Source organism: Pelophylax lessonae, assembly GCF_965119305.1.
Source record: "Pelophylax lessonae genome assembly, chromosome: 1".
Classification (NCBI taxonomy): domain Eukaryota; kingdom Metazoa; phylum Chordata; class Amphibia; order Anura; family Ranidae; genus Pelophylax; species Pelophylax lessonae.
In genome coordinates, this window is record NC_138768.1 from 556,811,500 (window position 1) to 556,824,407 (window position 12,908).

At 42.6% G+C, this 12,908-nt stretch overlaps 2 protein-coding genes across 2 annotated transcripts in view; both read right to left on the reverse strand.

Moving 5' to 3' along the window:
* LOC309544525 (lamina-associated polypeptide 2, isoforms alpha/zeta-like) overlaps window positions 1–3,238 on the reverse strand; it is a gene marked incomplete at both ends in the record, with an annotated part of 30,453 nt that extends 27,215 nt beyond the window's left edge. Inside the window, 2 exons of the mRNA XM_082243426.1 lie at window positions 836–1,752; window positions 3,228–3,238. Of these exons, the coding sequence (XP_082099552.1) occupies window positions 836–1,752; window positions 3,228–3,238 (928 nt within the window). The remainder of the gene's footprint in view (window positions 1–835; window positions 1,753–3,227) is intronic.
* LOC309548329 (rho guanine nucleotide exchange factor 18-like) overlaps window positions 1–12,908 on the reverse strand; it is a 176,289-nt gene that overhangs the window by 27,980 nt on the left and 135,401 nt on the right. The window contains exons 18-21 of the mRNA XM_082248268.1: window positions 12,244–12,291; window positions 8,988–9,452; window positions 4,443–4,776; window positions 3,711–3,833 (exon numbers count right to left, since the gene is read on the reverse strand). Coding sequence (XP_082104394.1) covers window positions 3,711–3,833; window positions 4,443–4,776; window positions 8,988–9,452; window positions 12,244–12,291 — 970 coding nt within the window. The remainder of the gene's footprint in view (window positions 1–3,710; window positions 3,834–4,442; window positions 4,777–8,987; window positions 9,453–12,243; window positions 12,292–12,908) is intronic.

Genomic DNA, 12,908 nt, shown 5'->3' on the forward strand with positions numbered 1-12,908 from the left:
GAACCGAATCTATTCTGTATCCCAGAAATTTTATCTGCTGAGATGGAATCAAGCTGGACTTCTCCAAATTCATGAGCCACCCCAAACTCTCTAGGTGGTCCTGAGTCTCCTGAAGGTGTACCAACGCCTGGCTCTTGGACTCTGCAAAAATTAGCAGATCGTCCAGGTAAGGGACAATTGAAATACCCCTCAGCCTTAATGGCTCTAGGGCATCCGCCATTACCTTGGTAAACACCCTTGGAGAAGATGAGAGGCCAAAGGGGAGGGCCCTGAACTGCAGATGCCAGACCGATTCCCCGAGATTGACCGCCAGCCTTAGGAATTTCTGGCACTCCTGATTTATTGGGATGTGCAGGTAAGCGTCCCTCAGATCCAAGGATGCCATGAAACAGTTTGGGGACAACAGTTTGGTCACTGAATAAATGGTGTCCATCCTGAAGTGCTTGTACCGAATTGATCTGTTTAGGATTTTCAAATTTAGAATCATTCGGTACTTGTCTGAGGGTTTTTTTACTAGAAAGATCTGAGAATAAAACCCACGGCCTTGTTGCCCCTCGGGGACTTGGATAATCACTTCCTGTTGAATCAGCTCTTGTAAAAGAGACATCATTGAGGAAGCCTCTTCCGGATCCCTTGGAAGGGGAGTAACATGGAATCTGCTTGGAGGTGTCTCCGAAAACTCCAGCTTGTATCCTTGAGCCACTATATTCTTTACAAAGGGGCTTGCGGATACCTCTTCCAAACGTGGGAGGAACCATAACAGCCTTCCTCCCACTGGAAGACTGTTGTCACTTGCCTTTATTGGCCTGGTCAGGTGGTCTAAAGAGGACTCCACCTTTCCCTTTGCCTTTATGGGAGGTCCATCTTGATCTCTGATCTTGTTCACGACCTCTGTTGGTTTGTTGAACAGAACGAAATCTCTTCTTAGGAGGCGATTTCTTTTTTGACGGAAAGGCCTTCTTATCCGCCGTTCTGTCAAGAATTGCTTCCAATTCAGGCCCGAAAAGCAAGTCACCGGCAAAAGGTAAACCACAGAGTTTCACCTTAGAAGCTGAATCACCTGTCCAGGTTTTCAACCAGACCGCCCTCCTGGCAGAGTTGACGAGGGCTGCTGACCTGGCAGACATTTTAATGGATTCAGCAGAAGCATCGGCCATATATTTTACTGCCTTTAGGAGCAGCGGAAATGAATCCAGGAGATCTTTCCTTGCTGTTCCAGCCTCCACATGCCCTTTAAGTTGTTCGAGCCAGCACTCAAGATTTCTGGCTACCACCGTGGAGGCCATGGCCGGCTTAAGGCTGGACGTAGAGGAGTCCCAAGCCTTTTTAAGGAGAGAATCTGCCCTTTTATCCATGGCGTCTTTCAGAACACCCATGTCTTCGAACGCCAAATCCGTGCGGCGAGACACCTGAGAAAAAGCAGCATCCACTCTGGGCTTTTTGTTCCATAGGTGCGCCGTATCCTCTTCAAACGGAAATCTCCTTCTTAGGGATTTAGAGAAAAAAGGGGCCCTCTCTGGGTCCTTCCACTCATTTTCAATAGATTCCGTAAGGACTTTATGAACAGGAAAAACCCTGCGCTTTGTCTGTTCAAGGCCCTGGTACATTCTGTCATGAAGTGAAACTTGCACCTTTTCTTCTGCGATTTCCAACGTGGTGTAAATCGCTTTCAGCAACTCATCAACCTCTTCCAAGGATAATTTGTATCTGGAAGAACTAGCCACCTCTTCCTTCTCTTCCTCCTCTGAATCCCTGATGGAACAGAGAGCACTCTCTCCCCCTCATCTTCTGAATCGCTTGACACTGCAGACTTAGAAGTAGACGGTTGGGAAGATGTACCACCCGTTTGTTGGGAATCTGAAAGAACTTGTGGCGTCCTGGATAACAGGGAACGAACTGAGGACAGGGTGTCTGTGAGTTCTTTAAATGAAGATATGAATTCATTATTCTGCTGACTAGACTCTTCCTTCACAAGGTCAGCAATACATGCTTTACAAAGTGGCTTCACCCAGGAATCTCTGAGTGGATTCTTGCATGAAGGGCATTTCCTTGATGCTGGGGCTCTTGTCTTCACTGTGGCTTTAACCTAGTAAAGAAAAAGCCACCATGAAAGCCCAATAACCACTAATAAAAGAAAAACCACCACCTAGTGATTTCTTGCAAGGGAGAAAATCGTGACCCACACCAAAAAAGGATCAGAAGAAAGAGACTCCCTTATGTATATGTATCCTGTTAGACTGGGAACAGTTACTCAGTCTACAGGGCAGGCTCCAAAGGAGGAAGGAAGAAACCCCACAATAAAAGCTCACACAGTAAAGAAAAAAGAGGCACCACTGCACCTCTCCTACCTGAGCTTGGCCGGCGCTGGCGGTGCCTGCTTCCACCGTCGCTGCAGACTTTTCCTCCATGTTGTTGAAAAGCGCAGCTTGCTGGCAGATCTCTCCATTTAAATACCGCTTCCCGCGTCCTTCTCTGTGGACCGGAAGCGGAAGCGCCGACCTCGTGACCTGCCTCTGACCCCTGCGTGTACTGCGGTTGGAGCAAACGCCGCCACGCCCCCACCGGAAGTCCCGTCCACCGGAAGTGACGCCGTGCGTCCCCGGGATCAGAGTCCGAAAGTGCGGGAGATTCAAAAGCCAAAAGCGGCTCCCCGCCCGCCGACCGGCCGAAGCGCGGACCTCTGACGCCCGGACCGGATCCTCCGATGGGTTTCAGCTCCCCTGAGCGAACGAGGTGAGAGGCTCCGGAGCATACCCCCTTTGACACTCCAGGGAGGGGAGCTGGGATGGTCTCCATGCTGAAACAGCAAACACAAAACTGGGCAACAAATCCTTCTCTCCCCCTGGAGAGAGTGCAGCCTTTTCCACATAGCTCCTGCAATGCTTCCACCATGGCGGAGGAAACACAAATGACTGAGGCATGGTGGAAGAGGAGGAGTTTTTATTTGCAGTGTTTCCTGTGGATTGGGTGGAGCTGCGCTCTCTCCAGGTGCTGTCCTGAAAGGCGATCTGAGAAAAACATACATCTCTATTAAGGGTCTCTCTTGTCCACCCCGAAGGAGAAGGACCTTATCCTGAACCTCTGGGGTGAAAATATATTAATTGATATCAAACCTAGAATTGGACTTTAAAAAGATAAGTTCGCCTTAACAAAAAAAAAAAAAAAAAAAAAAGAATAAATGCACGTTTTGCATGTAAAAAAGGTATGCATTATTTTTTGTAATGTACCTGTAAAGCATTGCACCCAAAATCAGCACATTGTGGGTGTAATGACACAGTCCTGCACACTGTCTGTGTATATGCCTGGCCTTACCTCTGATATGACCAGGCAGTTACACTGTGACAGGACTTAATGAAACACTACAGTGCTCAACAGCCCTGTAATAGTAATTTGAGAATTACAAGCGCTGTCGGACCTTGAAGTTTTCCCATTCACAGAACACAGTGAATGAATGATGCAGCCGGGCGGAGCCCCGCACAGCTGCGTTTGTTGCAGAATATGACAGCTAGCAGGGGGTCAGGGGTGGGGGTGGAGAAGATCTCAATGCTAGCTGTCAGAAAAGGTGATTGGGGGGAGTGGGGGCTTGTGAATCTGTAACAAGTTACACCCTGAATATGGGTGTAACGTAAGATATTACAAAAGGTAAACTTATCCTTTAAAGCGGTGTATAGCATTAGCAATGAAATATATGTTCCTGACAAGCAGCTTACCTTGAGAAAAGACTGCGATAAGACTATTTGTGAGACTAGGACTTGCTGATCTTCTGCTCCTCACTGTACTTTCATCTTTTCCAGAAAGCTTAGATGCAAACAGTGCCCGGTGATCTATAGATGCTGTGATAAAATTGCAGGAAAAATTTTAAATTATTGTGCTGGTCTCCTTATTCACATTAAATCAATACAATTTAGTAAGCAGTGAAGTTGCCAGTCCCTGAATTAAGTATAGTGGGATTTAAGAGAGGGTGTGCCTAATTTTCCAATCTAGGAACGCAGATTTGTTTTCTATCAGAACTTTAAGTAACAATAAGGGCCCAGTAACACACTGCATGTGGTAACACAAGTTATGTGTGTTGGGTGCGCTGTGGTGACATTTTAATTTACTACCTTGCAGTGTGTTGGCAAAAATGAGGCAGATCTGATGTCTATTGTGGTGCACTAGTCAATTTAAATGTACAGCTGCCTTGACGCAACTCATGTTAGCAGACTGCCGTGGTATGAATGGGACATAAAAGTATGATCTATCACATTAAGCCCTCTGTTTAGCAACATGAAGAGCTATGTGTGCTTAGTTCTATCCACTCTATAGCATCAAAGACAACCAATTAGAACTGATCTTCATTTTAAAATGATGCTTTTTCCATTAAAAAATCGTTTTATATTAACATATAATCGTCAGTTCAAATATGTAAAAATTTTAAAAATTACAAATATGGAAGTGCTAACCTGAACTATCTGTACGATGTGAAGCTTTTCCTCTGCCAGCTTTTTCCTTTCCGCTTTTGCTCAGGGCAGCCAGTTTAGTGGGAATCTGCTGTTTTGTAGGTAATGTTGTCCTTTGGAGTTGATTTGTGGCACTTAACAAATGGATAGGCACATCATTTTTCAATGCTGTCCTAGTGTCTGTGGAACTACTATCCCGGCGCATAACTTCAGGTCTCTCCATGTAATCAGCTGCTGATACAGATGCACTGGTTTTGGGTAAAGGTTTCATAAGCGGACTAGCCCCTTCTAGGCTCTGCATTCCTTCACCATTAAAACTTGCTGAATGTGGAACACCCTAGAAAAAAAATACACATATATAATAAACAGCTGAAAAGAAAGTCCAGACAATCACTTGTGACAAAAAAGATGTATGTAGCATATTGGAGTAGGATGTTAAAGCCAAACAGAGTCATCTTATTGCTGTAATGCAGTCAGGCTGCATTTAAATGCTAGGGCCAAATTATCAAGGCTCACACGGAAATTTTAATATACCAAAATTTTCCATATCAAGGCAACATAAATCTCTCAGGGGTTATAACGCTCATTTGCTCTATCCCAAATGGAAAAAAAATGTTTTTTGCCTATAGTTCTCCTTTTGTACCCCAGGCAAACAGCTAAAAACACACATAAAATACATACAAGGGAACTGTTGTACCAACCAAAGGGTTAGTATTTTGGATCATTAATTTCTGCAACACATTACAGCCTTGTTCAGTAGGGCAGAAGACCTGACTTTAATCTGCTACAATTAAATAACACTTACAGGTCTTCTCCCTCCTGAAGTCTGAGACTTGACAGTAAAAAGGAAATATGGGTGGCCAATTAGATTGCGTGTGTTAGGTCTCATCTACACTACTGCTGATAAACAGACGTTTAGGAGCAGTTGGGAGTTTTTTTCAGCAGCCCCTGATCTCTCCTCTATGTTATCTAATCTGTCCATGTACACTGAGATGTTTATAGTCGTTTAGAGGCAGTTGAGTTTAGTGGCATTTTTTTTTAAAGCAAAACGGAAGTTAATTGGCATTTGAAATGCCAAATGCTTGTAACAGGGTGCAAACGCATCTTAACGCGGTAACTCGTGTTTATGAGCATTTCGTTTATAGCAATGGGGATACATTTCTGACCATTTTACAATGTAAAAACGCAAATGCCGCTAAATGTGCATAAACACGGCATGTAAACCAGCATGTAAACATGGCAAAACAAACTTTTTTAACCGTCGGTTACTAGCTGTCAAGTTTCTGCATACAGGAGAGGTTTTCAAATGTCCCATGTATATGAAGCCTTACTCTGCGCTATCCTCTTATCAGCACCTTTACATTCAGCACTCTTAGGACTCATTTACACTATAGGTTGAGGGGCAGTTAAACCACATGGTTGACTCAGTGTCTTACCACCCCACAAACACTTTCCTTTAGTTGGAAAGTGCACACATGACGCTCCCACTTCAGTTAGGGGTGTACACATGCTGTGGGTGTGATGCTTTGCTTCGTGGCAGGAATTTTACCCCCCTCTCACATTCAGCTGGCACTACCGCTGACCAAATTGAATGAGGTCACCCCACATCCATGGGAGGCATAGTAGTCCAACATTTTACTGTCATGTGCCCTTAGAAGCATGATCCAAACACGGATCGCTCATCAGAGATGCATTGCAAGTGTAAATAAGGCCTTAATTAGCCTTTCCCAGTCACAGTGCTCTTGTATAGGGGACAACAAGAGGTTAATACCAAGTCATATTAAGGTACTCACACTGGGGTTTATTTACTAAAGCTGGAGAGTGCAAAATCAGGCTCAATTCTGCATAAAAACCAACCAGCTTCCAGTTTTACTGCCAAAACGTAAAGAATAAACTATAGGCAAAACGTTTTTTTTATTTAAAGTGTAGAGGGGTTAGATAGCCTGTCAGTTTTTATTGCTGTCTGTGCCCCTATTAAAGAGATTCTTCCTCTCTATTTGTCCTGTTTACCATTATCATTAAAAGTAAGAGTAAAAAGAAAAGCCCAAATTTGGGGTTTTCTCTAGAAAAGTAAGAGAGGGGAAATCTTCCAATGGAGACATTGGTTCAGGTGATCTGGGGGTCCCCAAGGAATTACCTTAAATTGCAGGAATTTCCACTCAATTCCTGTTTGGCTATGGCACAGGAAGTGAAGATAAATCTCCGCAATGGGACAAAAATAGCAAATAAAAAAAAAAAAAAAAACTGACGGGTTATTACCCTCTCTTTATTTATCCAAAATGAAAAAAAAAAGTTTTGCCTACAGTTCTACTTTAATTGAAAAAGCTGAGGTTAGAAGCCGATTGGCTACCATGCACAGCTGCACCAGATTCTTAATGCATCAGTTTCAGTAAATCTCCCCCACTATGTGCCTTTAAAAAAATATAAATGTACCCATTTATTATCAATACCTGCATTTATCTGTGCCTTGCAGATCTGTATCAAGTTCAGCTTTAAATGCAATTACCTCAACAGTTCCTTCCAAACAAACTACTAACTGTACATGATATACAGTTGATCATAAGAGAAAAAAAAATGTATACATTAGTACAAGAAAGCAATATACCCAAACTGAGGAAAATCAAAGACAGGGAAGTAAAATTACTTACAGCTAATAATTTATATAAAAAAGCTCCAGTGCCTTGAAAAAGTATTTATACCCCTTGAAATGTCCCAAATTTTGTCACGTTTGTATGCAGCCCCCTTTACTCTGATACCCCTAACTAAAATTTAGTGGAACCAATTGCCTTCAGAGTCCCCTAATTGGTAAATAGAGTCCACCTGTGTTCAATTTAATCTCGCTATAAATACAGCTGGTCTGTGAAGATGGATGGAGCCAAATACAGGGCAATCTGAGAAGAAAACCTGTTAGAGCCCTTTCACACAGGCGGATTGTTCAGATCCGCCTGTCCGTTTTTTTGGCGGATCTGAACGGACCCCATGCATCCCTATGGGGCATCGGATGTCAGCAGAGACATGTTCGCTGACATCCAATCTGTCAAATCTGGACAGATAGAAACCCTATTTTCCATCCATCCAGCGGATCGGATGAGAACGGACCGACGGTCCGTTCCCATCCGATTTCCCCCATAGAGATGCATGGGGACCGGACAGCTGTGTCTCCGCACACAGCGCGGAGACACAGCTGTCATCCTCCTGCTCAGCGGGGGATTGGCGGATCGATCCCCCACTGAGAAAAACGGACTCCGTTCGACAGACGGAGTGAGTGAAAGGGGCCTTGGAGTCTGCAAAAGACTTGACTGGGGCAGAGGTTTGCCTTCCAGCAGGACAACAACCCTAAACATACAGCCAGAGTCACAATGGAATGGTTTAGATCAAAGCATATTCATTTGTTAGAATGAACCAGTCAAAGCCCAGACCCAAGTCCAATTGAGAATCTGTGGCAAGACTAGAAAATTGTTGTTCACAGATGCTCTCCATCCAATCTGACAGAGCATGAGCTATTTTGCAAAAAAATGGGCAAAATGTCACTCTTTAGATGTGCAAAGCTGGGAGGGAGAGATATACCCAAAAGACTTGCAGCTGTAATTGCAGAGAAAGGTGGTTCTACATAGTATTGACCCCCCTTCAGGGGGGGCTGAATACAACTGCACGCCACTTTTCAGATATCTGTAAACATTTTTGAAAACCATTTATCATTTTCCTTCCACTTCACAATTATGTTTCACTTTGTGTTGGTCTATCACATAAATCCCAATAAAACACATTTACGTTTTCGGTTGTAACATGACATAATGTGGAAAATTTCAAGGGGTATAATTATTTTTCAAGGCACTTTATGCACTAACTAAAAACACACTATAGTTTCCCGTAACATACATTTTTGTAGAGATAACTAATGAATGTAACGCTGAATTGACAGCATACTTGATTAGCTACATTCTGACTGCAAGCGTTTTGCTGACCTAAGGGTGTATACTCTCTTACACCAGCTTCATAATATTAGCAGGAGTTTATCCTAGGGATAGGTTTGTATTAAAGATGATTAACAAAAACTATGAAGCAGATTTATAAATCATTTGCAAAGAAAAGTATAAACCCTTGCCCCATACTTATGTCATGTGGTGCATGGGTTTACACCAGGTTTGACACAAAAAGAGGTCACTAGCCTGGCAGAATAAGAAAGTATATTGTTTGATGTTTCAAATATGCTGAGAAAATCAGCTCCACTCAAAAACCCCTCGACCACTGCAGTGTAGAAAAGACAAACAGGAATGAAGCATGGGGTTCTCTCAGGGTTGGCCCTACATGGCTGTTAAACCCTAACTTCTTATATAACTCATGGACACCAAGGGAAGAAGCCTCTGCCCTCCAACAACCATTATGCATTCAAATCACTAGCAATATTCTCCATTGTGGACAATGCATTAAAAGACATAAGACCCCCTTGCTTGGCTTCAAGGTAATGAAGTTGAATTACACACTATAAATTAAATAAATGCTAGTAAAAAGGAGCTTTACCATAGCATTTAAAAACTGAACTCTTACCAAAGTTACCTGGACCAGGTCTGGTGCAAAGGATCCAGCACTAACACTTGTTTTTTTTATCTTCTTCATCTGCTCCAATCGCTCTCTGTCCTTCTCGACTGCTCTTTGTGCCTCACGTAGCCTCTCCAAATCATGCTGATATGCTTGTCTTTGTTTTTCCAAGTCTGACCGCTCCTGGTCCAACTTCTCCTTTTCTAGCCTAGAAGTCTCCTCTCTTTGCTGCAGCTTCATCTCAGCAGCCTCCATCTCTTTTTGAGACTTAGTTCTTTCACGCTCCCAGCGGTGCTTTTCTTGTTTTAATTGCTCCTGCTGCTTTTGTACATTGGCCAACTCCTCTCTTTGCTTTTCAAAATTACGTTGTTTCTCCTGCTCCAACAACCAATTACCCCTCGATGACTGTTGCCTCAGCTGTTTCTCACGTTCTCTCTGCAACTCAAAGTAGCTATCTTGTTGTGTGACTATGGCCTGAAAGAGATCAATATAATATGTTTCACTAAGCTGTTTGAAGGGAATGCTGCAGATCAGAATATGCAAACAATTTCATTACTATGGAAGGCTAAAGCTGGCCAAAGACTGATCAAAATTCAGTTCCATAGTTTAGGTCAGCAGGGACCATACAAGTTTTGATCGGTATGTTGCCGTTCCTCTTCGACAGAAGTGGATTGTTTGTTCGACTTCTGTCAAAGTGACAGTTGTTTTTTTCTTTTTCGTTCAGCCCAATAGCCAGCTATATGCTACCGATATAAAATGAAACATTTGTAGGCACTCTGACTCTGTTAAATATTGTGTAAACCCAACATTTCATATTCCTGATATGTGCCTGCTGTACCATAATCCCTGGTGATCCTGCTAGTCCCTCTGCTTACCTATCAAAAACTAACCACACTAAGCAGGAGGAGAAGACAGCGTTGTTAGTTCTCTTGCTGCGCCAAGCCCTCAGTGTGATCCCTTCCAATGATTAGACTTGTCCTGACACACAACCCCTGCACAGACTTTCACTTGGAAGATCAGTGTACTGTTACTTCTTCTCCCCCAGCTCTTATGCAGCTGAGAATAGAGGGAATACTTGCTGAGCATTTCCTCCCTATGACATCTGAGCAGCCCTAGTCTATAGAGTCACATATGTGGGTGTATACACAGTGGTAAATTATACTCCCCTCCCTTCCTCCTTCTCCATGCCCACTAACCAGCTAAACAATAGGGGTGTGATATTACATGCAGATTATTGGAGGTTTCATATCCCTCTTATTCTAAGACAAAGGCTGGAGGGGCATGACAGCCTGTGACTGGCAGAAATCTGCCCACACCAGGTTATTTCCACAAAAATGAAGATTTAATTTCAAATATTTATTGGTATAATAATATAAAACAGTTTATTGATAATATTTATTTATACTTTGTATTCCAAAGGCAGTATTACATTTTTTTTTTATTCTGAACATGTGACCAGCAGCAGAGGACTAGAAGCTCCCTTTGCTTATGTCTCCCTGCAGACAGGCTGGGAAAGGTCTGGGTCATGCGACAGCTGTATATCGATTAGGAAAAGGATTTTTTTTTTTAGAATTAATATAATTACAGAGCCATCATCCACATACAGAAATACCAGGGACAATGCAAATTAAACAGTGTGTGTATCACTTTAAAGCAGTAGTAGACTCTGTAGGAAAAAAATAGCTGGCCCCCTTACAGGTTAATGCCAAAATTTGCTAGTATTCACCACATCTTAGCACATTATTACAGACTTACCTTATAAAGCAGTAGTAAACTCAGCCAACACAAATGGAAAGAAACATAAGGGCAGTAGGTTAAGTGATAACAATGCACATCGCTATATTATATAAAGAAAAATCTCTTATTATAAGTATCTTCTCCCTTACTTTAATTTCTGCCTTTTTCAGCTGAAGCCTGTGCCATCTTGGGACTCCTGTTTCGCATCCACCCCTTCTCTGAGGATGGCCGTAACCTTGCCCATGCGCAATATGAATTAGCCAAGCCTCGCTTTCATTCTCAGTCGCTATGGGAACAGAGCCCTGATTACTCCATTCCAGCAGTACCTGCTTTACTTTATACCCCTTGTAACGTATAAAGTCACATTGGATGTTTAGGGGATGAACTCTCGCGGGATTACAATGTCGCTGAGAATGGAGGACGTGGGCATGGCATGGATGGACAACACAGAGTATGCAGTGAACCGTGGCTATAATGTGCATGTGCCGGTGATGTCATTAGAATGAAGATCGCCAAATTTGTGCTGAATGGCACAGGATACACAGGTTTTAAAGACAACCCTGGTATATTGTTTATTATCTATTTCAAAGGATGAAAGTAGAAATCTTGAGTTTACTACCACTTTAAATGGAGCCTTCCAACAGCACACTGCCACTGCTTCTTTTGCCTCCATCTTCACCAGTTTTTCTTCCAGGTTTGCGCTCTCCAGCCGATTAAATAGTCGGGCAGTGACGTCTTCACTCCCGCACATGAGAATTGGACTCGGCAAACGGCACACTCACTTTACCTAAATGACCCCAGCTGCAAATATCTCCTAAACTGCCCACTTTTAGGCAACAGTCACTGTACCTACAGGTAAGCCTTATTATAAGCTAACCTGTAGGCACAAGTCTAAATTCTGAGTTTACTATGGTCTATTTGGTTTAAAAACTCAAAGTGTTCAATTAAAGGATGATGACATTTATACATCCTATTTCTCCATTGCAGACTGGAACTTTTTTGTTTCATAAGTTATTTTGTTTATCCCTCTTTTCTTATACCATCCTTCCCAGTTCCCTGTCCTCCCCCTCTCCAGGAATCACCATTCTACTACTCATATGCAGGATTTTAATCCTATTTGACCATTACTGTTTATACGACTGTGTTCTTCCTGTAACCACTGCAAATACTGTCTTATGCTAACAAAAACCTTGTCCTTGTTGTACCAATATACTTTTCTGAAACTTCAATAAAAGAGCTATGGAAAAAAAAACCCACAGATTTGGAAGTTTCACCTTCAGAGAATGTTTTACCTTCAGAGAATGTTTTCTAAAAATCAGACACACTGTTTTAGCAACATATATTTGATTGTGTGACAGATGTAATGTAACCATCTCAAATGAGTGGGGGTCAAGATGGAACAGCCACTTCCACCTGACAAGAGTAAATACATTTATCACATTTACTGACAGAGACAAATCTATTACATGTACTACACCAGCAAAAAAAAAACTAATCGTTGAAAGAAAAGAATAAAAATGTCACTTGCCTGTAAACTATACAGCAGCTGCAACAGTATTTGCATCTTGCTGATGAACTGTAAGGAAATATCAAAGTCAGAATGCATAACTATTATTCAAAAACAATACCAATCACTACACAGAAACAATACTACAAAAGAAGCATATTGCATAAAAGCAATGGAATGTTCAACCACAGGTAACCATTCAGCTGAAAATAACTTTATTAAGACTGGGAAAAACATCTTTACAACCCCTAATACAATCAATGAATAGATGTGTTTGACCAAATGAGTAAACATAATTCTAAACCTTTAATTTTTTTTTTTTATAACAAACATGTTATACTTACATGCTCTGTGCCATGGCTTTGCACAGAGCAGCCCCAATCCTTCACCTCTGGAGTCCCACGGCAGCGCTTCCAGCTCCTGCTTTACAAGTACCCCCCCCAGCAAGCTGCTTGCTAGGGGAGGTACTTGCACGGGTTTACTCCTGAGTCCCAATGCCTACATCCATAGACACAGACAGAGGGTCTCTGTCCCATCCCTGTCACAAGATTTGACTGACAGCAGCAGGAGCCGATGGCTCCCACTGCCATCAATCTGCCCTGTGTGGAGAGAGAGAGAGAGAGAGAGAGAGAGAGAGAGAGAGAGAGAGAGAGAGAGAGCGAGCCGCTGCTCTTGCACACAACACT